This window comes from Zootoca vivipara, chromosome 8 (assembly GCF_963506605.1).
Source record: "Zootoca vivipara chromosome 8, rZooViv1.1, whole genome shotgun sequence".
Taxonomy (NCBI): domain Eukaryota; kingdom Metazoa; phylum Chordata; class Lepidosauria; order Squamata; family Lacertidae; genus Zootoca; species Zootoca vivipara.
Genome location: NC_083283.1, coordinates 3,500,335 through 3,525,907, shown reverse-complemented (window position 1 = coordinate 3,525,907; position 25,573 = coordinate 3,500,335). Strand labels below are relative to the sequence as shown.

Below are 25,573 nucleotides of genomic sequence, written 5' to 3'. Positions count from 1 at the left end.
CAGGTCAACCAAAGGCCTGGTTAAAAAGAAATGCTTTTGCCTAGAGCCTATAGGGGTATAATGAAGGCGCCAGGCGAACTTCCCTGGGGAGAGCATTCCACAGACAGGGAGCCACTGTAGAGAAGGCCCCGTTCTCCTGTTACCACCCTCTGGACATCTCGAGGAGGAGGCACACGAAGGAGAGCCTCAGAAGATGATCTCAGGGTCCAAGTAGTGAAACAATCACCTTCTATTAACAACACAAGTAATAATAATAATAATAATAATAATAAGGCTAAACATCACAACCACAAGAAAAGGCATATGATAAATTTCACATATTATAAAATTCCTGGAAGGTGTTTTTTTTGCATGGCATTTTTTAACTGTTGAAAAAATAAAAGTAATAATTTTGCAGAGAGCTGGCGATGCACAAGGGGGAGCTATCCAGCAGGCTCGTGCAAGCAAGCACCATCATCGTTACATAAGGCCAGCCGAGGAGACGCTGAACCTGCGCAGGAAGCCGGAGAGGCGGCTCCGCGCGCAATGGAGGAGGAGGGCGGAAGACGGCAGAAGGAAGAGGAGGAGGAGCCCTGCCGGTGACCTTCGCTCTCCGGCGCCGGCTTTGCAAAACGGCTGCAAGCGCAGCACCGCCTCGACGGCGCGCCCAGCTCTTTCCTTTGCGCCATGGCGGAGCTGGCGTGGGCTCTGGGGGCCTTGGCCGCCCTGTTCGCCCTGCTGGACGGCTGGTACCTGCTGCGGGTGCCCGTGACGCTGCTGTACGCGCGCTGGGCGCTGCCCACGGTGTGGGACCTGCTGGAGGAGCAGAGCTTCGCGAGCCGGGTGCTGCCGTCGGACCTGGACTGCCTGGTGCACATGAACAACGCGCGCTACCCGCGCGAGGCGGACCTGGCGCGCTTGGCGCACCTGACGCGCTGCGGGCTCCTGCGCGCCGTCCGGGGCTTAGGCGCGCACACGGTGCTGGCCTCCTCGACGTGCCGCTACCGCCGCTCGCTGCACCTGCTCGAGCGCTTCGACGTGCGCACGAGGCTGCTGGGCTGGGACGCGCGCGCCTTCGTCCTGGAGCAGCGCTTCGTGCGCGCCCGGGACGGCTTCGTTTGCGCGGTGCTCCACGTCCGGCTGCACGTGGTGGGGGCCAGCCCCGCGCAAGCCGTCGAGATCCTCTGCCGCAGGAAGGTGAGTGGGAACCGGGCGGGGGCATGAGCTTAGCCAGGGATTGGGTTCATGGGGGGCAGCCAGGGTTGCTGAGCTGCTTTGGGGGTTGGGGCAGAACCTCAGATAATGGAGAGCTTTCAATGCTTTTCGATAATGTTTGTGGATCTGCCCCCCCCCCCCCAAACAAAAATTATACCATATTGCAATTTGGATTCTATGAAGTGCAAACTGTAATACGATACAGTCCAATATATGAAAAGTGTAATTCGAAATCATATAACATCTGGATCAGGGCATTGCAATGGTTGGGAAATCAGCAAATTCCTAATTTCTTAAGCTCCTCCACTTGGTCCCTACTTTGATGCATTTGAAGAAGTATATTGCAGGCCCCTACAAATTCACTATTCAGGAAGACTTGGGGAATGGTAGGCCAGTTAGAATGGTTTTTACAGACCCTCCAAGTGTACCTGTTTTTCAGGGACAGTCCTGGATTTACAGAAGCCGTCCCGGTTTCTGATTTGATCCTGGAATGTCCTGCTTTTCCTTAAAAAAGTAAATGTACCCCTGACCGTTAGGTCCAGTCGTGAACGACTCTGGGGTTACAGTGCTCATCTCGCTTTATTGGCCGAGGGAGCCGACGTTTGTCTGCAGACAGCTTCCGGGTCATGTGGCCAGCATGACTAAGCCGCTTCTGGCAAACCAGAGCAGTGCACGGAAACGCCGTTTAGCTTCCCGCCGGAGCAGTACCTATTTATCTACTTGCACTTTGACGTGCTTTCGAACTGCTAGGTTGGCAGGAGCTGGGACCGAGCAACGGGAGCTCACCCCATCGCAGGGATTCGAACCACCGACCTTCCGATCGGCAAGCCCAAGAGGCTCAGTGGTTCAGAGAAAATGTTGGAGGGGATGGAATTATGCAACCCCTGAGCTAGGGAAATAACAATACAATCTATAAAGGAGGCCTGTTCAGGGAAGTTATATAAAAACATAATAAAACATTAAAAGTTAAATATGTTGGAAGCAGCCCAGAGTGGCTAGTCAGATGGGGGTCGGTTATAAATATAATTATAATAATAACAACAACAACAATTATGGAATGTTGTTGTTATTGTTTAGTTGTGTCCGACTCTTCGTGACCCCATGGACCATAGCACGCCAGGCACTCCTGTCAAGCACTGCCTCCCGCAGTTTGGTCAAACTCATGTTTGTAGCTTCGAGAACACTGTCCAACCACTCGTCCTCTGTCGTCCCCTTCTCCTAGTGCCCTCAATCTTTCCCAACATCAGGGCCTTTTCCAAGGATTCTTCTCTTCTCATGAGGTGGCCAAAGTATTGGAGCCTCAGCTTCACGATCTGTCCTTCCAGTGAGCACTCGGGGCTGATTTCCTTCAGAATGGATAGGTTTGATCTTCTTGCAGTCCATGGGACTCTCAAGAGTCTCCTCCAGCACCATAATTCAAAAGCATCAATTCTTCGGCGATCAGCTCTCACTTCCATACATCCATACATCACTACATTGATCCCCTTCATGGATCAATGCCTTGTCGTGGCAAAGGGGCTTGAATAACTCAGAGAAGCTATGAGCTATGCCATGCAGGGCCACCCAAGATGGACAGGTCATAGTGGAGAGTTTTGACTAAACGTGATCCATCTGGAGAAGGAACTGGCAAGCCACTCCAGTATCCCTGCCAAGAAAACTCCATGGACAAAGACAACAGGCATATAATTATGGAATAGGATGTCCCAATTCTCATCAGATAAATGTTGGGCGGTATGTTTCTATAATTCAGACGATCCCTTTGAGTTGCCAAATTTTGGCCTCCCACAGAGCACCATATTACAAAAGATTGCCACTCTTGGTGGCTTCCAACTTATATAAAAGCATCATGTTATCATTTATAATTATTTATGTTGGCAGAGCCCCCTCCATCGGCTCCCTCAGTCGTAACATGGCTTGGGAACTGGAGAGATATTTTGATTAAATCAAAACAACTTAAACAGTTAACCTGGATAGTTCAGTTGGTTAGAACGCGGTGCTATGGGGACCATTTCTCCTGCATTTCAGGGGGTTGGACTAGATGGCCCACAGGATCCCTTCCAACTCTTATCATTCTATGGATTTAGTTTTGCTTGGTAAGTAAGATGTGTGCAAACTTGCATATGATTGCAAACGATTGCCAAGTACCCTACTTGCAGTTATATGTTGATCATATTATTATTATGATCCAGTATACCTGAAGGAGCGTCTCCTCCCCCATCGTTCTGCCCGGACACAGGTCCAGCGCCGAGGGCTTTCTGACGGTTCCTTCGCTACGAGAAGCCAAGTTACAGGGAACCAGGCAGAGGGCCTTCTTGGTAGTGGCACCCACCCTGTGGAATGCCCTCCCACCAGAGGTCAAAGAGAACAACAATTACCAGACCTTTAGAAGGCATCTCAAGGCAGCCCTGTTTAGGGAAGCTTTTAATGTTTGATGGATTTCTGTATTTTAATATTTTGTTGGAAGCCGCCCTGAGTGGCTGGGGAAACCCGGCCAGATGGGCAGGGTATAAATAATAAATTATTATTATTATTATTATTATTATTATTATTATTATTCAGCATTACCTGACATTTTCAGAAGGTAAAATTAAAATTCTCTGGCTTTCCAAAAGCTGCTTATGTGCTTCTTCATCAGGCTTCCCAAGTTGACTGTTGTCCAGTCACAAAAATGATAGCAGGTTTGAATTCCTCACTCCCCAAAAAAAACATTTATTAGGTGTTTTTTCTCTTGCGTTTTTATGCTGTGAATTGCCCTGAGATCTACAGATGAAGAGCGCTATAGAAATTTCATAAATACATTTTTTAAAAAAAATTAAAATGTATTTTAGAGCCATCACTAAAAAAAAATTGGCAAAATAATAATAATTAAGTTTCACCCGCTAAAACAGCACGGCCTACTGGAGGCAGCCACCCCATAACTGGGCCAGCTGGTCGTGATGGGAACAACCGTAAAAAAATTGGTCCCTGAGTTTTTTACTTTTAGCTTCCTCTTCGCTTGCTCTCCTTTTTCCCTTGTGTGTAAGCCTGTGGGTAGAGACTATAGATTATATATAAGCTTCTCTGGGAGCCTTTTGGGTTGAGCAGAGGGTACAGATGCTCTAAAAGACAGGAAGAACTACTTCCTTTTTCCTCCCAGGAGTTCAAGAGGCAGCCTAAATGCTTTCTCTCCCGTCTCATTTTTGTCCTCACAACGACCTTGCGGAGTAGGTAGGTAGGTTCAGCTGAGAGAGACACAGCGACTGGCCCAGGGTCACCCCCCCCCCCGAAAAAAAGTGCTTCGTGGCTGAGTGGGGATTTGAACCCGAGTCTCCCAGGCCCAACCCTGCCTTTGTATGGAGCACTGTCCAGTACAATTACAGCAAAAGGCCGCCAACATTGGTAGCTTCCTGGGTCCCAGCCACTGTAGAACAGGCACGTCCAACAGGTAGATCGTGACCTACCGATAGATCACTGGACGTCTGTGGTAGATCACTGGTAGATCACTGGCTCCCCCCAAAGCAGCTCAACAACTTTAGCTCCCCTTAAAAAAGCTCAACATTTTTGCCCTGCACCCCCCAAAAATGTGGCTTTCCTCCTCCCTAAAAGGTCAACAACTTTGACCTGAACCCCCCAGAAAACAGGGCCTTCCTTCATAGAAAAAGTTCAACAACCTTGCTGAACCCCCCCAAAAGGGGGTAGATCACTGCCAGTTTTTAACTGTGAGTGGGTCGCAGTCTCTTGGGAGTTGGCCACCCCTGCTGTAGAGTAATCAGCACAAAGTGTTTCCATAGTTTATCTATGGAACTCCCTGCCACAAGAGAAAGGGCTGGCCACCAGCATTTAAAAGAGGGCTGGACAAATGCATTTCCCCATGCATGTTGAATTGTCTAAGGAGATCGATGGGAGACTTTAAATTAGACAGTCCGTATTTCTGTCCTGGCAAAGCTTAATTCGCTCACACATGCCTTCCAAATGTGATTTCCATAGATTAACTATACTTCTGCATGAAGGAGTTCCCTCCTCTTGTCTGCCCTGAACCTTATTTAATTCCATTTATGACTTCCTTTCCATAAAATATCTCAAGGCAGTTTCGCAATAAAAAGCATCAGCAATAACAGACAATTACCCAGTTCCATATGTGAAAACAATTAGAACAATTAAGAGTGCTTTCATATGTAAAAATAATTTAAAATCCAGTCCGGAAGCCAACCGAGATAAAGGTCTTCCAACATTCAGCTTTGTCGGAGGCAGAATACGAGTCGTTGGAAGTCACGGGAGGAGAGAAAATGCTTTTGTGCTTGAATCCTGCTTGCAGGTTTTCCTTTGGGGGCGTGTGGTTCGGCAATGTGAGAACAGGATCATAGAACTAGAGTTGGAAGGGGCTCCCCAAAGGCCATCCAGTCCACCCCCCTGCAATGCGGGAATCTCAGCTAAAGCATCCGTGACAGATGGCCATCCAACCTCTGCTTAAAAACCTCCAAGGGAAGAGAGTCCGCCACCTCCCAATGGGATGGCTAAGAGAGGCCGTAATTATACCCACTATGACAAGCGCAACTGCGCCATTAGGATCCAAACATGCTAAAATCCTGCTGGCCTTTTTTAAATGTATACAGTCGTATGTTGGAAGTCGAACGGAATCCATTCCAGAACTCCATTCGACTTCCCAAAACGTTCGGAAATCAAAGCGCCGGCTTCCGATTGGCTGCAGGAAGCTCCTGCAGCCAATCGGATGCCCCGTTGGATGTTCGAGTTCCAAAGAACATTTGCAAACTGGAACACTCACTTCCGGCTTTGCTGCGTTCAGGAGCCGGAACGTTTGACTTCCAAGACGTTCGGGATCCAAGGTACGACTGTACTTCTAAAACTGCTGGTTTTTAATTGGAACATTTTCAGGGAAGTGTGTTCTTGACACCTGATTCCATCAGCATTCATAATGCGCGTATTACGCTTTGTGTAACTGCTTAGAGGTTTGGATCAGGGGTTGGCAAGGCTTACCGGGCATGGGCCGGATCACTCCTGCGGAGATCCTCCATGGGCTGGACCGGCACAGTGCGACTCCGGAAATCGCTTCTGCACATGCCCAGATGCCTGTGCAGGAACAATTTTCAGCATCTGGGCACGTGCAGAAGCAATTTCCGGTGCTGCGGACATGCGCAGATCCAATTTCCAGCGTCTGGGCATGCGCAGATCCAATTTCCAGAGCCGCGGAAGAGAGTCCCCGTGCCGTGCTGCGCCAGTTTAGCGCAGCACGTGGGGACTCCCTGAGCGCCTGGCTTGGCCGGTTAAACGACCCTCATGGCCGCTTCCGGCCCGCGGGCCTTAGGTTGCCGACCTCTGCTTTTGATGATGAAGCATTGCGTAAATCCTGTATAATTAAATATTAAATTGCCACCACCTCCAAATGCCTTCCACCTAGAAAACTAGCATGTCAGGGACAAATTGTGAGCTCCCTGACATCATCTGGCTTCCCATGAGCAGAGAAGCAGAATTCATAGGAGAAGACAAACAACCTCCTAATTAATTACAAACGGGCCAGCTATGTAATTTACAAAGCTTTTGGCAAGGAGAAGTTGCATTAATAAGGCACTTGGAAGATGCTCAGGGGAGGATATTATTGCATGTTCACTCTCACATGCATGCGTTCCTCCCATATGTCAGCTTCTGTGTCCCAGTGGATTGAGGGGAGTCTGCTACGTAGGATTAGAGAAACAGCAAACAGTCTTACTACACCTTAAAGACTCCCTCCTCCGTTTTTTCTATTCTAAGGGGGCCTTATTCATCCCTGCGGCCTTGAAAGTGTGTATAGCATCAAAGTGATGGCCACAATGGCCTATGCTGCACCTTTATGGGCGGCCTTTGCAAATCTCTCACCTTTAGAGTCGCTTCAAAGCCAATTATTACGCCGACTTCTAAAATTACCAACATGCGTAAGTAATGCGGCTATTCGCTTAGAAATGAAGATCCCCTCAGTGGAGTTAGTTTTATGGAGGCGAGTTTTGATTTATTGGATATCCCTATGGCATAAACTCCCGAACCACTATCTCATTCAATGCATGTGGCGGGATGACTTCACAAATTTGTGGTCAGGAAAAATCCATGCCAAATTGCTGTCCTATGAGATCTCGCCCACTGAATTGCTCAAACTGGATCTAAATGTGGCAAAAAGGTGTATAAATCAAAGGCTGGATGATGCGGAGCTATACCAAAATTTCCTAGCCGGTGGTGGAGTATGCTCGCCATTAAATTTCGGCATAACCCCTATCTACCGTGCTCCGTCCTATTTAACATCGCTTATGGCCGCGTCTCACCGATATGCCTTCATTAAAGCTAGGTTTAATGTTTTTCCAACAAACGTGCTGAGACATAGATTTACTCAGGGCCAAGTCTCTTCAATGTGTGCTTGTGAAATTAAAACATCTGAATCTCTACACCATGTTATGTTTATCTGCCCTATGTACAGTTCGGCTCGTGCTAGTATACTAAATTCCATAATCCAGCCTATGGCTGACAAACCAGTTGACCTACAGCTTGCCTGGGTTCTTCAAGATGTGGACCCTTATATTACTCTACAGGTTGCTAAATTCCTAACAGCCGTCCTCTCGTACAAGAGGCGGAATGGAATGTTAGCTGATTATTTATAGTTATAAGAATTTTCTATAATGACATCAGATATTGATTTTAGCGTAGTGCCTAAATTTTTAATCATAATCTTAAACTTTTCTTTTTAATTGTTAATATTTGTCCTTGTGAGCTGTGAATTGTGTTTTATTATTTGTGGCTTGAACGAGTCCGCTGTTTTATTTGATTTATTTTGTTGTGTTGTGTTCTATGATGGGCGTAAAGCCGAATAAACATCCTGATTGATACACCTTAAAGACTTAACAGGCAGGGTGGATTTGATTTAAATCAAATCGATTTAAATCACAATTTAAATCAAGATTTAAAACACTAGTCAGTAAGGCTTGATTTAAATCACTCGTCAGTAAGACTTGATTTTAATCTTCTTTTTTCCAGAAAGACTCATTTTTGCTGGTGTAATCTTAATATTTACAACCAGAGGAAGATTTCATTTTTGGAATAATAAACTTTTAGAGTACAGTGGTACCTCGGTTTACAAACACAATTGGTTCTGGAAGTCTGTACTTAACCTGAAGCGTACTTAACCGGAAGCGAACTTTCCCATTGAAAGTAATGGAAAGTGGATTAATCCGTTCCAGACGGTCCGTGGAGTACTTAAACTGAAAATACTCAAACCAAGGCATACTTAAACCGAGGTATGACTGTAGTTTTTACAGTAATATCAAAAATTACTGATTTGGTTATACTAGATAGAAATACATAGACAGGTAATTATGAAATTATTGCGAGGTTTAATAAGTGAACTGTTTATATTTGGACAACTTTTCTGCTGTACTTTATTGGAAGGAGAAATATAATCATTTCCTTAATAACAATTTAAACAATTTATTTAACTATAGCAATAACATAGCATATGTATCCGTGTTTGTTAACTGAAGTGGTTAAACAATTAAAAAAAACTTAGACTGAGTTTTAGCACACATGAAAAACTTAAAACAAATCCTTATTTCCTTTGGACTATAATGTAACTTAAATAGAAAACCATCTTTAGAAAGATTTTTCCTCCAAAAGCATTTCTTTTTAAAAATCTGATTTAATTTTTTTTTAAAAAAATTGTCAGCTGCTTGAAGTGATCTCTTAGCTGGCAGGTATATATATATGTCACAGTGGCCGGAGTGGACTACTTCAGAGTAACGACGCTACGCAGCTCTGCATTTTATTCTTTTATTGGTGCTGCGTATTTACAGTGCTCAAGTCATTGCTATTTACACGGAGCGATGTTGTCAGTCGGTTTCAGAACCTCCTAATGGCTTTTGGCGCGTCTTTCTCCAACACAAAAGCTTTGGCAGACCCATCCTCTTGCCCCTCCTCTTCCTGCGTAATTCTGGAGTTGGAGGGATGGGTCTTCCCCCCTTGCTTGCCCCTTCCTGTCCCACCTGGGACCCTGGCTCCTCTACCTTGCCTGAGCCTCGGACACGACTTCCTGCTTCCCCACTGGAATCGGAACTCTCCCTGCTTTCCCCTTTGCTCGGGGACGGGCTTGAACTCAGGAGGGGAGGGACTTCGCGATATCCCCTGTCCCTCACATCCACCCCCCTCCCAAGCTCTCCTTCACCCCTCCCCAGGCCCCCCCCATGTGTCGGTGACGACTGGAAGCCTAAGAACTCAGTGCTCTCCGAGCCCGTTGGTGTGAATACCTCCCCCCAGTCCTGCGAGCCCCCCCCTTCCGCCTGGGCGGACGGGAATCCCAAAAAGTCCGTGGCGTCAGAGCTGGTGGGGGTAAAAACGTTCTGCCAATCTGCTCCTTCCTCTGACTGGGTGGATCTCGGTGACACCCATACCTCATCCTCTGGTTCCTCAAACTCCGCTTCCCAGCGCCATGGTGAGCTGCTCTCCCGTGCCTCCTCCTCCTCCCCCTCCCTTTCCATGTGCCAGGGCTTGGGTCTGTGGGGAAAGAGGGCGTGAAATTCTTCCACCAAGAATTCCTCCTGTATCTGAGTGGCTGGGACCCATTCATTCTGGGACGGTGGAGCATCCTCCCATGCCATGAGGTACTCCAGTCCCCCCACCCCCCACCTTGAATCCAGGATGGCCGTGGCCTCATTGAGTTGCTCCCTGCCTTCCCTCTCCCCCCCTCCCTCGGGGGTTTGTTCGCTGTCTCGGAGCCTGCTGCTTTCCCTGTACGGCGACAGCAGCGATCTATGAAACACTGGATGCACCCTCATGTCCTCTGGCAGTGCCAGCCTGTATGCCACCGGGTTTACCTGTTGCGTGACCGTGAAGGGGCCCAGCCTTTTGGGTGCCAGCTTTTTGCACCTCCCTCTGGTGGGAAGGCCCTCCGAGGACAACCACACCTTGTCCCCCACCCTGATGACCTCCCCTTGTCGCCTGTGGCGATCTGCCCCCTTTTTGTACGCTTCCTTGGCCCTCTCCAAGTGTTCTCTGAGCTGCTGGTGCACCGTCTCCAGTTCCTCTGCCCAATCCTCAGCCTGTGGGCCCTCCTCCTCCTCCTCCTCCCTCTCCCTCTCTGGGAAAGATCTGAGGTCGCGCCCGTAATTGGCCTTAAAGGGCGACACCCCTGTGGAGACGTGCACTGCATTGTTGTAGGCAAATTCTGCTAGTGGCAAGCGATCCACCCAGTCCGTTTGCCGCTGGCTGACGTAGCATCTCAGGTACTGCTGCAGAATGGCGTTGACCCTCTCCGCTTGTCCGTTGGTCTGCGGGTGTCTAGCCGTCGACAAGCTGACCTCCACCTGCAGGAGGTTCATGAGCCGCCGCCAGAACCTGGAAACAAATTGGCGGCCACGATCCGAAATAACCCTTAAAGGTAATCCATGCAGTCTGAAAATGTGATCAACAAACAGTTTGGCTGTCTCTTCTGCCGAGACTGCCCTGGCGCACGGTATAAAGTGACACATTTTGGACATAAGGTCCACCACCACCAACACTGCAGTCTTACCCCTGGACGAAGGCAGATCTGTGATGAAGTCCATGGACACCACTTCCCACGGCCTGTGTGGTGTGGCTAAGGGCTCCAGCAACCCTGGTGGCGCTGCTCTGACCACCTTCGCCCGCTGGCAGGTGGTACAGCCCCTTACATAGTCTCGAACATCTTCCCGCACCCCTGGCCACCAGAAGTGTCTCATGACTAGGTGAGCGGTTTTGTCCCTTCCAAAATGCCCCGCTGTAGGGTTGTCGTGCATCTGCTTGAGGACCGTACGTCGAAGCTGGGTGGTGGGTAGGTACAGCGCACCCTTGTAGAAAAGCAGCCCTCTGCGTTCTGCAAAGTCTTTTGCCTGCTCCCTCCCCCCTCTCAGTTCTCTGAAGATGCGGTTGGCAAATTCATCCGCTGCCGTCAGTGCTGTGAGTTCTGCCTCGCTCACCACAGCTGCTCCGCAGGACCATGCCGACGGGGGGAAAATGTGCCTTGGGGCTGGTGGCGCCTCCTCCTCCATGTACTCTGGCTTGCGGGAGAGGGCATCCGCCCTGACATTCTGCTCCCCCGGGATGTAGTGGATGGAGAAGTTGAAGTTCGAGAAGAACTCTGCCCACCGTATCTGCCGCTGGTTGAGCACCCTGGCAGTTCTCCAGAACTCCAGGTTCTTGTGGTCTGTGCACACCTGGATGGGGTGCTTCGCGCCCACCAGGAAGTGTCGCCAGTGCTGGAACGCAGCGTAGATCGCAAGAAGTTCCCTATCAAACACTGTGTAGTTGCGTTCAGGCTGTGTCAGCTTCCTGGAGAAGAAGGCACAGGGTCTCCACTCCCTGTTGGCGTCCAGTTGCAACAAAATTGCGCCCACAGCTTTTTCAGAAGCATCTGTCTCAATGCGTAGGGGCGCGTCCTGCACCACATGGAACAGGTTTTGGTCTGAGGCGAACACTCTCTTGAGGCTTTCGAACGCTGCTTGCGCCTCTGGTGTCCACTTGAACTTCTGCTTGCCTCTCAGGCAGTCCGTGATGGGAGCCGTAACGCGAGAGAAGTTCTTGATGAACTTCCTGTAGAAGTTAGCGAAGCCTAGTAGGCGTTGGGCATCTTTGCGCGTCCTGGGGCTGTGCCAGTCCAGGATGGCCTGCACCTTGTCCTTGTCCATCGCCAGCCCCTTGTCTGACAGCTTGTAGCCCAGGAAGTCCACCTCTTTGGTGTGAAACTTGCACTTCTCCAGCTTCACATACAGGTGGTTCTCCTTCAGGCGTTGCAACACCTCTCTGACATCTTTCACATGCTGCACTGGGTCATTCGAGTAGATAAGGATGTCATCTAGGAAGACCAAGCATTTCCTGAAGAGGAGGGACCCCAGGACGTGGTGCATGAAGGCCTGGAAGCATGCTGAGCCCCCTTGCAAACCGAAGGGCATCACCAGATATTCAAAAGAGCCCAGAGGCGTGAACATCGTGGTTTTCCATTCATCTCCTTCCCGGATCCTGATCAAGTTGTACGCCCCCCTTAGGTCCAGCTTGGTGAAAATCTTGCCCCTGCGTGCCGCTGTCAGGAGATCATCCACTCTGGGCATGGGGAAAGCCACGGGCTCTGTCACCGAATTCAGCCGTCTAAAGTCCACCACAAGACGGCGCTGTTGCGTGTCTTTCTTGTCCACCCAGAAGACCGGGCTGCCCCCTGCTGCCTTGCTTTCCCTTATGAACCCCCGCTTGAGGTTCTTGTCGATGAAAGCGCGCAGATCCTCGAGCTCCTGGTCTGACATGGCGTACAGCTTGGCTGGGGGTATCGTCGCCCCTGGCACCAGGTTGATCTGGCAGTCAAAAGGCCTGTGCGGGGGTAGGTGGTCGGACTCCGCTTCGCTGAAGACCTCCTGCAGGTCCCAGTACTGCTTGGGTATTGCCTCACCCCCTTTGATATGCATGGTGGCCACCGTGGCTATCGGAGGCCCCTCCCCTGGTTGGTGCTGCATGCAATGTTCCAAACAAAAGTCTGACCCAAACGTTATGCACCTCTGGTGCCAACTGATGGAGGGGTCGTGGCGCGCCAGCCAGCTCATGCCCAAGACGATGGGGGGGTCTGAGATGGTGGTGACGTTGAACGCCAGTGTCTCTGAGTGCCTTCCCACCGTCATTCTCATGGGGGGGGTTTGATGTGTGATGGCCCCGCCCAGCAGCTCCCTGCCGTCAATGGTTGCTACGTGCAGAGGAAAATCCAACTGCAAAAGCTGGATTTGGTGCTCTTCTGCAAAGCTTCTCGAGAAGAAGTTGGCGGACGCCCCACTGTCAATTAAGGCGAGGACCGTCAGGGGATAGCCATTTGGGAGCGTTAGCGTCACTTCTAGAACCACTCCTGCTCTGGGAGGGGTGGGCTGGCTCTGCACCTCTCTGTGCGGGTGGGCGGGCTGGGGCTGTTGTCTGCTGACTGTGCCTGGCTGCTGCCCCTTGTCTCCTGCAGCCAGGCTTTCCCGTTTCCCTGCTGTGGTGCTGCGTCAGTGGGGGAGGGCACCACCGTTCCCGCCTTTCCTTGCCACTCCCTGCGATGTGGGCAGTCTCTGACGAGATGCTGGGGTGAGTTGCAGAGAAAGCAATTCCCGCCCCTTCCCTCCTTGCGTCTTGGCGCCGCTGGGTTTTGAAAAGCCCGCGCGCGCGCGCTATCAATCTGCATGGGCTCCTGGTCCTGGCTGGCTCCAGGCGTGGCCTGAAAGGGTTGTTGAGGGAGTGGCTTCTCCTGCGACCGTGGGAACCAAGCCCGCTTTGCGCGCGTCGCTTGCTTGTCGTTCCACCGGGATTCCTGCCTCACCCCCACCGCCAGAGCTGCTTTGCTCAGCTGATCCATAGTACTGGGCTTTGGACCTCTCGAGAGTTCATCCTTCACCTCCTCGCTCAAACCCAAGTAAAACGCAGCTTGCATGGGAGGCGAATCCAAAACCCACCCCAGTCTGTGCACCAGCATGGTGAATTTCGCCCAATATGCGCGAACTGTCATATTTCCTTGGCGTAAATTATGCAGTTCCTCCTTAGTCTGGTCCAAATGACTATCGGACGAATACATCGTCCTCAAACCTTCTAGAAATTGTTGGACATTTTTCATGCAAGGATTCTTGGTTGCGATTAATGGTCTTAGCCACTCCCTGGCTGCTCCGGTGAGATGTTCCACAATAAACGCTACTCTGTGCTCATCATCGGGGAACTCATTCTGGTGCAGCTCAAGAGCATACACGATCTCAGTCTCAAAGCCCTGAAACTCCTTCGGGTCTCCATTGAACTTGCTTACAAGGGTCCCTGCTCTCCTTCCTGGCAGCACTTGGACTTGGGGAGCCCCTCCCGCCTTGTTTTTCTCTGCATCCAGCTTGTTTTGGAGGTCTACCGCCACCGCCCTTAAATGCTGCTCTTTTTCCTGGAGCTCTCTCACCTGTTCCGCAAGTTGTAGCCGGTCGTCCTGGACCTTCTTAGTCTCCTCTTTAGCTGCCTTCAATTCTCCCTGCGCCTGCAGCGACAGCTGTTGCAGTTCTAGCTGGGCTTGCTCAGCGATCTGCCGCCACTTCTCCGCCTCGGACACGCTCATCCCGGCAACTCCGAAGTAGCCCAAAAATGATTAGGAGGTTGCTGTCACAGTGGCCGGAGTGGACTACTTCAGAGTAACGACGCTACGCAGCTCTGCATTTTATTCTTTTATTGGTGCTGCGTATTTACAGTGCTCAAGTCATTGCTATTTACACGGAGCGATGTTGTCAGTCGGTTTCAGAACCTCCTAATGGCTTTTGGCGCGTCTTTCTCCAACACAAAAGCTTTGGCAGACCCATCCTCTTGCCCCTCCTCTTCCTGCGTAATTCTGGAGTTGGAGGGATGGGTCTTCCCCCCTTGCTTGCCCCTTCCTGTCCCACCTGGGACCCTGGCTCCTCTACCTTGCCTGAGCCTCGGACACGACTTCCTGCTTCCCCACTGGAATCGGAACTCTCCCTGCTTTCCCCTTTGCTCGGGGACGGGCTTGAACTCAGGAGGGGAGGGACTTCGCGATATCCCCTGTCCCTCACAATATACATACCTGTAAAGGAGGAAATCTTGAGCGGAACGGCAATGAGTTGCAAAAATTAGTGAGTGGCTCCTGTGGTGCAGTGATTAGAGCAGAGGTCCCCAAACTTATTTGGGAACCACGTTTCCAGAAAAAGATTACTCGGCGCGCCCCCTGGAAATCTGCCTTCTTTAAGCGGACGAACAGAGAGATGCAGTGCCAAATTTGCATTCTTTTATGTTTCTACCTAACGGATCTATATTTCTACCTAACGGACTGAGGTTGAATCCTGACAAGACAGAAGTACTGTTTGTGGGGGACTCCCTGTCCTGATTGGGGTCACTGTGCCCCTGAAGGACCAGGTGCGCAGCCTGGGAGTCATTTTGGACTCACAGCTGTCCATGGAGGCGCAGGTCAATTCTGTGTCCAGGGCAGCTGTTTATCAGCTCCATCTGGTACGCAGGCTGAGACCCTACCTGCCCGCGGACTGTCTCGCCAGAGTGGTGCATGCTCTGGTTATCTCCCGCTTGGACTACTGCAATGCGCTCTACATGGGGCTACCTTTGAAGGTGACCCGGAAACTGCAATTAATCCAGAATGCGGCAGCTAGACTAGTGACTGGGAGCGGCCGTCGAGACCACATAACACCGGTCCTGAGAGATCTACACTGGCTCCCAGTACGTTTCCGAGCACAATTCAAAGTGTTGGTGCTGACCTTTAAAGCCCTAAATGGCCTCGGTCCAGTATACCTGAAGGAGCGTCTCCACCTCCATCATTCTGCCCGGACACTGAGGTCCAGCTCCGAGGGCCTTCTGGCAGTTCCCTCCCTGCGAGAAGCCAAGTTACAGGGAACCAGGCAGAGGGCCTTCTCAGTAGTGGCACCCGCCCTGTGGAACACCCTCCCACCGGATGTCAAAAAGAAAAACAACTACCAGACTTTTAGAGGACATCTGAAGGGAGCCCTGTTTAGGGAAGCTTTTAATCTTTAAGAAATTAGTGTATTTTAATATTTCTGTTGGAGGCCACCCAGAGTGACTGGGGAGGCCCAGCCAGATGGGCGGGGTATAAATATTATTATTATTATTATTATTATTATTATTATTATTATTATTATTACCTACGTCCGACAACATTGGACAAATAAAACAGGCAAGCTGTGGTCCACTTCCTGGGCGTGGGGAAGCTTGAAAGGGTTCCCCCAATCCCCAGAAAACCCCTCGCCTCCAGCACAACCGCCGGATCCAGGGGAAGCGTTGTTCCTGTCCCACAACGGTTCCCAACCTGGTGGCTAGCGTCATTATACAACAGATGAAACATATACAAACTGTTTTTCAAAAGTTTCAGATACCTGAAAGTGCTGTGGCAGTCATTCAGATTTGGCTCTTTTTTCACGTTTAGAAATCAGATTTTGAGAATGGATTGCTGTGTCTCTCCCCCTCCCCCCCCCCCATGTGAAAACCAGCTTTTGTTCCTCCGATATTGGATTCCCCCACCATTCCCCCCTAGGCTTATTTCATAGAATCATAGAGTTGGAAGAGACCACAAGGGCCATCCAGTCCAACTCCCTGCCAAGCAGGAAACACCATCAAAGCATTCCTGACAGATGGCTGTCAAGCCTCCGCTTAAAGACCTCCAAAGAAGGAGACTCCACCACACTCCTTGGTAGCAAATTCCACTGCCGAACAGCTCTTACTGTCAGGAAGTTCTTCCTAATGTTTAGGTGGAATCTTCTTTCTTGTAGTTTGAATCCATTGCTCTGTGTCCGCTTCTCTGGAGCAGCAGAAAACAACCTTTCTCCCTCCTCCATATGACATCCTTTTATATATTTGAACATGGCTATCATATCACCCCTTAACCTTCTCTTCTCCAGGCTAAACATACCCAGCTCCCTAAGCCGTTCCTCATAAGGCATCATCTTCTTTCTCTGCTCTTATAGGTGGAGTCTCCTGAACTTCCCGAAGACATACAGCACTGGTTGAAATACAATGAAGTCAACAGCCAAAAGTTACGGGCAGAGAGCGATTTGCAGGAAAACAACAAGGAAGAGTAATGGGATCCCTCAAACCCACCCCGTTATGTCCTCGGTGCGGGATCCGTCCTGCGGAATTGCTGAGGATTATTAAGACTCCCCCTTTCAGCTACCATGAGATATAAAAGGCCTTGGTGACCCCACCCAAAGCTCTAGTACCGCAGCAGCAACAAAGCCAGCCCATTCGATAGTCAGCCCCAAAGGATTGGGACCACGCGGAGCCCTCTTATGGTTCCACCCCGTCGGCAGCCGTACACAGGGAAATAACGTCTCACCAACCCAACCAGTAGTATAGCACTGGACTTAGTAGCGATCCTGTCCTCATCCACTGGGCATTACTCGAGAACAGGAATGCCGTCCCCTGAAACCTGACGTCGTCAACCTGTTCTTGTTTACGAAAGCCAGCCCTGGCCATTCTGCGGTGACCGCCATGGCCCAGAAAACGTAGGAGAGATGTGTTTTGGGTCTTTGAAAGGGGAACCCAGTTGACCTCTTAATTTGAGGTCACCACAGATCCAGGGCTCTGCAGAAACCAAAGTATAAATGCACAACCTAGGCTTGCGGGGAAGCCTGGGTTGTCGTCTGCTTACAAACTGGAGCCAACAACGTTGCTCTCCAGATGTTGTTGAACTAAAGCTGATGAGGGTTGAAGTCCACAGCATCTGCAGAGCAGCATTTTGGCTACCCCGATCTACTGTGACGGATCTGCTGCCGTTTCCCATTCGCGCACAGCTGGCTTCATGCTTGAAATCGGAGGTGTGGATCCTGTGGCCCTCCAGGTGCTCCTAGGACTACATCTCCCATCATCCCAGGCCGTCGGCCACTTTGGCTGCGGCTGATGGGAGTTGGGACTCCAAACGAGACATAGAGAAGGCCACAGGTTCTGTGTACCTCCAGTGTTTAATGGAAACAGGTGTGGATCCATTAGAGTCCAGGTGGACCACACAAGACCTTCAACTCCAGGCACCCCCAAACTGCGGCCCTCCAGATGTTTTGGCCTACAACTCCCATGATCCCTAGCTAGCAGGACCAATGGTCAGGGAAGATGGGAATTGTAGTCCAAAACATCTGGAGGGCCGAAGTTTGGGGGTGCCTGTTCAACTCTTTCTGCTGGAAGGTCATGCAGCCTTTCGAGCAGAAAGAGTTGTGCCAGGCAGGTCCCGCCCGTGCCCTTGGCCAGCTGAATTTTCGGGAAGTGGGGGACATTCCAGTATTAGGACTTAGCTCAGGCTTCCTCAAACTCAGCCTTCCGGATGTTTTTGGCCTACAACTCCCATGATCCCTAGCTAGCAGGACCAATGGTCAGGGAAGATGGGAATTGTAGTCTCAAAACATCTGGGGGGGGCGAGTTTGAGGAAGCCTGACTTAGCTGGAAGGGAATTCCATGTAGCACATCCGATTCCCACAGCCATGCAGGAGCTAGCACCAGTTTAATACAGCAGAGGCAATCAGGGTTTGATGTTCACAGCACCAAATATACAAAACGGGCACAGACTTATTTCATTCTACATGGTTCTTCTGTTCCAGAGAGATTCCCCCCCCCCCCCGGTACTTCTGGTGAACCAGGAGGGAACCAGCATGGTTTAAAATAGCTTTGAGGGGAAAATTGTTGTTTGTTCTTTATTGTTATTTAATTACTCGGTGCTGAAGGTTGGTTGGTGGTTTTCAAAAGGGTTTTTTTTTTTAATAAAAAAAGAAGTTAATCCAGTGGAATAGAAAGACCAACCATTTTGCGCAGGAGATAATCAGCACAGTCTTCAAGTCTTATTTATTTAACTTATTTCTTTTGCACTGAAACGTTGCTTTTTCCGTTCGAGGCGGTTTGCAATCTTAAAGCGAGAGCTTGCAGCCCAGCAGAGGGGGGAGCAAGGGAGGGAAATGGTAAAGATCGGGTACCAGTCCCTACGCAATTTGATCAATTCCATACTGACCACAGAGGGAGCCAGGTTTGGGAGGAGAGGGGTGAAATTGCAGTTGGAACCTGTCAAGTCTCACCTGCATAGATTATGTAGGCAGGTGAAAGTTAAGGCAGAAAGTTACACTAAGTATGCCTAATGCCATTGCCCTGCAGATGTTGCACTATAACTTCCCATCACCCCTGACCAGCCACCATGTTGGCTGGGGGCTGAGGGGAGTTTGGAGCAATGCTAGGGGACACAGTTGGGTACAGCTGAGTTACAAAATACAACTTCAGGCTGGAGGTGGGCATGTTCTCCCAAGCTCCCCTCCAGTTGACTTGGAAATGACCTGAGATCTCCCCACCAAAAAATGTGCTTGGAAGTCATTCTTTCAAGCTATTCCATTAAAAAAAAATGTTCCTTGCCAGCCCGCCCCCCCTCCTACTGTGGTAGCTTCAATGAACAGTGATAAATTCTACATGTAACGTAAATGCATCTAAATAAATATGAGCTGGTGCTACCGTGTGAAAATATTTGTTTTCTTTGTTCCTGTTTGGGGGGCAAATTCGACCCTGTTTCACCCATTTGCCCATTGCACCTTTTTGCTTCTGATCAAAGTTTGTGGAGTTAAACTATGGAACTCCCTCCCACTGGATGCAGTGATGGGCCCCCGATGTGGGATTGGAATGAATCCAGAGTGGAGTCCAACCTTGTACTTCCGGCAACTCCGGCAGCCAAGCTGGCACCAGACGTCTCGCTCTGCTTTCCTTTGAACCATGTCGGCAAAGGGGGGGGCGAATACAGGGGCGTAGGAAGGCGGAGGCAGTGGGAGCAGTCCGCTCCAGGTGTCATCCCTGAGGAGGGGTGACAAAAACAGCTCCCCCCCCCCATTGCATGGCATGGCCGCCGCTCTGGGTGCTGATGAAGCTAACTTCGCCACTGTATGGAATTTGCAACCATAGGATAGCTTGGGTGGCTTTAGAAGGGAAGTAGACTATTTATGGCAATAGATGGAAAGGGCTGCTTTGAGACTTGCATGGTGAGAAGTGGGGTAAAGGTAAAGGGACCCCTGACCATTAGGTCCAGTCGTGACCGACTCGGGTTGCAGCGCTCATCTCACAGGCTCTAGTTTAACCCACAGCGCCACCCAATAAGGGGTACTGCAATTAAAATAAATAACAAGTGCCTACTAGCTATGATTTGTATTCTTTGCCTCCGCAGATAGCGACCGTATGCCTCTGAGTGCTGGTTACTGGGGAAGACAGGGAGAGGGCTGTCGCTGCACTCACATCCTGCTTGTGGGCTCCCCATAGGCATTCAGTTACAGAGGTGTAGGAAGGGGGCGGGGGGGACCGCCCCGTGTGTCATCGCTGATGGGGGTGGCATTCAGCACTCCACCCACCTGTGACTCCCAAGCCTACCCCCGAGCCGTTGATAATGAGGGTGACAAAAAATTGCACCGGGTACCACCTGACCTTGCTACACCACTGGTGTAGGCTCCTATGATGTAAGTAATGGGCACCCAATCATTTTAAGTTAGAGCTTAATAATTATTTCACTATTAATATACTTCTTCTTAATTGTATTTCACTAATAATAAACTTCTTAATTGTATTTCAGTTCAACAATTACTTTGATAACATACATATTTTGTTATGTGCAAATGGCTTGAGATACCTACAGTGGTACCTTGGTTTATGAACACAATTGGTTCCGGAAGTCTGTTCATAAACTGAAGCGTTCATAAACTGAAGCGAACTTTCCCATTGAAAGTAATGGAAAATGAATTAATCCGTTCCAGATGTGTCCGCGGCGTTCATAAACCGAGGTGTTCATAAACCGAGGTTCCACTGTATTAGGTCCCTAAATTACCATATAGCATATATTTAACACAAAAAAACAGTGACAATTTGTTGTTGACAAAGGACAGCTGGACATAGAAAGGGCCCCATTACCTTCAGTAGCTTAGGGCCTCATCAAACCTCAGTCCGGCCCTGGTCCCATGCTTCATTGTTTTGCACCGAGAACTTTAACAGCAGCTGCAAAAGTTGCTTTGTCCCAATACTGTAAATAATTTTCCTAACAAGGAAGCTTTTCTGCACCCTCAAATGTTCGCTGTCCTCACCTGAGCTCTTGCAGCTGAGATGCAGGTGGGACGGTCTTGTCAGACCAAGCAATGCAAATAGCAGGTTGGCCCACAAAACAATGCTCCAGTGCACAAACGCTCTTTCACGAGGCTTAATCCTCCGTTTGTTCGGTGGATTTCAATGCACATACTTCTGTCATTAGACACCGGAGGAAGAGCTGGGACTACCAAAAGGACAGTTATAAAAGAAGGCTTAGCAGAGGGTGAGAACGACATGCTTGGTGCAGTAAGAATAACGGCAAAGATCATTCTATTGTAAAGTGGGAAGGGGCCTTAAGGAACAATTCAAATTGCTGGCTCTGACCTTTAAAGCCCTAAATGGCCTCGGTCCAGTATACCTGAAGGAGCGTCTCCACCCTCAATGGTTCTGCCTGAGGTTCAGCTCTGAGGGCCTTCTGGCGGTTCCCTCCCTGTGAAAAGTGAGGTTACTCCCATCAGATGTCAAGGAAATAAACAACTATCTGGCTTTTAGAAGACATCTGAAGGCAGCCATGTTTACATAATTTTTTAATGTTTGATCTTTTTTCACTTTTTAAAATTATTATTAATATTCTGTTGGGAGCCACCCAGAGTGGCTGGGGTATTATTATTATTATTATTATTATTATTATTATTATTATTATACCCCCTGCAATGCAAGAATCGAACCCACAACCCTGTGATTAAGAGTCTCATGCTCTAGCAACTGAGCTGTCTCAGGTCCCAGGTTATCAGTTCTTCGTTGCAAAGCAGACAGCGGCATCCTGTCAGAGCTGAACAGCAGTTTACAGGCAACTAACCTACTGAATCAAAGAATTGTAGAAGGGACCCCCAAGGGTCATCCAGTCCAGCCCCCTGCCATGATACCTTCTTTATCGCAACTCTGGCTCACGTTAACCTTATGAGGATGCGACATAGGATTAAATATAGGACGTTCCCTTATACCAAGTCGAAGTATTGCTCCATCTAACTCAGTATTGTCTGCACTGACTGGCAGCGGCTTTCTAGGATTACAGACAACGGACATTCCCAGCAGATCTATTACAAAGGAAATCTCATCTCCAACTTTGTACAGATATCTAATTTCAGGCTTTCTTGGTAATCCTGCTATCTTGGGCTTCATTCAAACCAAATGTCAGCTTTCTCAACGGCCAGGAAGTACATTTTTGTGGGGGATTAGCAGCCAAATCTAACAATGCAATTTTTTGCTAGTTAGCATGAGAAGGGTTAAGACAAAAGATCTGTGTTGCTGATAGGCAGACACTCCAACCATAGAAATGTCATTGGTAGAGAGGGCTCTGTGTGATGCCATTTCCCCTCCCCTCTTGAGCAGGAGGAATAAAAGAAGAATTTAAATGTTCCTCTTTCCTCTCTCTCTTTCACCAGCCATGGGAGCAGACACCCATGAGGCTGCTTATACTGTAAATATAAGTATTTTGTCTCCATTTAATTTCCTGCTGTTGCCGTTGAGAACCGATGCATGACTATGAGTAAGTAAATCATAATTGAAACTTACTTCGCAGCCTGTTGCCTGATTCTTTGTTAAGCGAGGCAAGAAAAGAGGGAACCAGCATGCTTTGCAGCGGGACTAACTTTAAGGAAGGCTATACAGCCTATTTTTATATACTTTCCATTTTTCTGCTAAGGATGGGAATTTAAACTCTGATCAGTTTATGCTCAACCCACACATGGGTGCCTGGAGGGATTAATTACAATTAATATATCCTTTCCTACCTATTAAAACCCATCTCACAATTCTAAGGTGCAGCGCTGATATAGAAATGATCCCTGTGAATCACTGTTTTATTGCTGCTAACTTTGGTTTTTTTGCCAGAGCAGGGCGGTGGCTGTAAAAGGGATCAGGGCATGACCGATGAATGAGATCTTCTGTATTTCAGAAGTGTTCGGAAGTTCATCTCTGCAGATACCCAAATAAACACAGATGTTTTCAAAGTGATTTAAGTCCCACAAGGTGAGAGCAAGCCCACTGAACGCCGCTCAAGGCAGCCGCTTTGACCAGCTTGCAGGGTGTGGCGATGTGTCTTGAATACTTCCCCCCAAAAGCACAGAGATTATTTGCAAGGCTCCGAACTTAAAAATGGAAAGCATAATGCCTTCCATTTCAACAAAAGAGGTTTAAAGACTCTTTCAAGACAAATCTTTTAAAAATGTAGTATAAGCACCAACAATTGGGAAACAGTTGCCTGTGAACACTCCAGTTGGAGAACAGCCTTTACCAAAGGTGTCATGGGCTTTGAAGACACTCGAACTCAGGACGCAAGGGAGAAACCCTCACCGTGATCAACTCCCACCCAGAAACCAATGTCCCCACTGTGGAAGGACGTGTGGATCCAGAATTGGCCTCCACAGTCACTTACAGACTCATTGTTAAAACTATTTATGAAAGACAATCTTACTCGGCTACAAGTGATCGCCAAAGAAGAATATTTGCAAGGCACTAAGCATTCCGTGCTTGAGATCTTCCACAAGGACCGAGTGTGTGCAGCTGGTGATTTACCATTTTTAATGTGCTGTAAGCCACCCTGAATGGCTGACAAAACCCAGACAGATGGGTGGGGTATAAATAATAAAATTGTTGTTGTTGTTGTTGTTGTTTAGTCGTTTAGTCGTGTCCGACTCTTCGTGACCCCATGGACCAGAGCACTCCAGGCACTTCTGTCTTCCACTGCCTCCCGCAGTTTGGTCAAACTCATGTTCGTAGCTTCGAGAACACTGTCCAACCATCTCATCCTCTGTCGTCCCCTTCTCCTAGTGCCCTCAATCTTTCCCAACATCAGGGTCTTTTCCAGGGAGTCTTCTCTTCTCATGAGGTGGCCAAAGTCTTGGAGCCTCAGCTTCACGATCTGTCCTTCCAGTTATTATTATTATTATTATTATTATTATTATTATTATTATTATGAGAGCTACAAATAAATATAAAGGTAATTGCAGGGCTAGAGAGGCAGTGTGGTGTAGTGGTTAGAGTGCCGCACTAGGACCTGGGAGACCAGGTTTCAAATCGCCACCTGGCCATTAAGCTCACTGGGAAACCTTGAGCAAGCTACAGCACAGGGTTGTTGTGGAGATAGGGACTGGCAGGGCTCTGAGGAGTGTGTGACGGAGGCATGGGACCGAGGGAGGGACCCAGGAGAGGGGACCAGTGATTTGTGGGGTGTAACGCCACCCGCAAGCCAGGAGACGGGAGGAGTCACCGCAGTCCGAGGCAGAGGAAGGGTGGCGGAAGGGATGGTTGAAGCCAGAGCAGTAGAAACAGGCACACAACCCATCAGAGGAGGGTATATAAGATGGACCCCACTGTTGCTGGAGCTGCTCTGTAGGGCCCAGACCTGTGGACAGCTGCCTAGAGGCTAGAAGCATATCTGGAGAAACGTTGAAGCTGTTGCAAGCATTTGTCTTGGCAGCAAAGAGTTAACTGTCAGACGTGTGCTTCTTCCTTCTCTGGGACAGGGCTTGACATGTGGATGATTAAAGAAAGGGGGGGGGAACCAGGTGATCTCATTGGAATGTAAATGCAATGAATAAAATAGATTATGGGGAAGCTGGGTTGGGCTGGGCTGAGGAAAGATTGAAAGCCAAGTGCTGGGACTCAACAGAATGTCACAGGAGGTTTAACTGGATGAGTCTCGGTGGAAGACAACATCTTAGGCTCCATTTAAAGAACACCTAAAGAAAAGGGACGCGGGTAGCACTGTGGGTTAAACCACAGAGCCTAGGGCTTGCCGATCAGAAGGTCAGCGTTCGAATCCCCGCGACAGGGTGAGCTCCCGTTGCTCAGTCCCTGCTCCTGCCAACCTAGCAGTTCGAAAGCACATCAAAGTGCAAGTAGATAAATAGGTACCGCTCCAGCGGGAAGGTAAACGGCATTTCCGTGTGCTGCTCTGGTTCGCCAGAAGCAGCTTTGTCATGCTGGCCACATGACCTGGAAGCTGTACACTGGCTCCCTCGGCCAACAACGCGAGATGAGCGCCGCAACCCCAGAGTCGGTCACGACTGGACCTAATGGTTAGGGGTCCCTGTAAAGAAGTAACTGCTGAAAAGGTATAGGCTCAATAGGGAAAGCTCAGAGGGCATCAACTGAGCCATGGCAGAAGTGAAAACGGAGAAAGGACATGACAAAACACGAAACTTAGATCACCTCTGGATTGTCAGTGTTTTGCGCGATGGATTAAATCTCACTCTTTGAATGTAGTTCTCTGCAATTAAAGTGGATTGTTGTGCTCTGATGCAACAAATCCATCTATACAACAGCCATCTTCAAATATCTCAAGGGCTGCCCCATGGAAGATGGAGCAAGCTGGTTTTCTCCTGCTCTGGAGGGTAGGACTCGAACCCATGGCTTCAAGTGACAAAAAAGGTGATTCCAACTAAACATCAGGATAAAATTCTAGTGGTAAGAGCTGCTTCACAGTGGAACGATCTCCCTCAGGAGGTTGTGGAGTCTCCTTCCTTGGAGGTTTCTAAACAGAGGTTGAACGGCCATGTGTCCTGGATGCGCCAGCTGAGATTCCTGCATTGCTGGGGTTGGACTAGATGACCCTCAGCATTCCCTCTATTACAATTCTATTAAATTCTCTACAATTCTATCCAGTCCACTTTTACATTAAAAAAAAAAGATTTTGTGGTCAGGAAACTGATGAAATCACGCACGCAACAGTGTGGGATAATTTGCTGATCAATGGGAATTTATTATGATTTATTCGGTTTATACATCCTGCCCTACCTCCCAAAGGAGCCCAGTGTGGCGAGACATATAACCTATCTACACAAGTAAATCAGGACGGATTGCCTGCAAACAGATC

General features: G+C 49.1%; 1 protein-coding gene across 1 annotated transcript; it reads left to right on the top strand.

Annotated features, from left to right (window-relative positions):
- Positions 1 to 570: 570 nt before the first annotated feature.
- On the top strand, positions 571 to 21,285 carry THEM6 (thioesterase superfamily member 6). Its single transcript, XM_035126302.2, has 2 exons — positions 571 to 1,176; positions 16,638 to 21,285. Exons 1-2 carry the CDS (start codon positions 667 to 669, stop codon positions 16,749 to 16,751), a joined length of 624 nt encoding a protein of 207 aa, XP_034982193.1. The 5' UTR covers positions 571 to 666; the 3' UTR covers positions 16,752 to 21,285.
- Positions 21,286 to 25,573: the final 4,288 nt, after the last annotated feature.

Bases quoted from the DNA above. Each gene is read 5' to 3' on its own strand.
- THEM6 (XM_035126302.2), top strand. From the start codon at position 667: ATGGCGGAGCTGGCGTGGGCTCTGGGGGCCTTGGCCGCCCTGTTCGCC. The intron at 1,177-16,637 runs GTGAGTGGGAAC...CTGCTCTTATAG, and splicing joins AGATCCTCTGCCGCAGGAAG to GTGGAGTCTCCTGAACTTCC.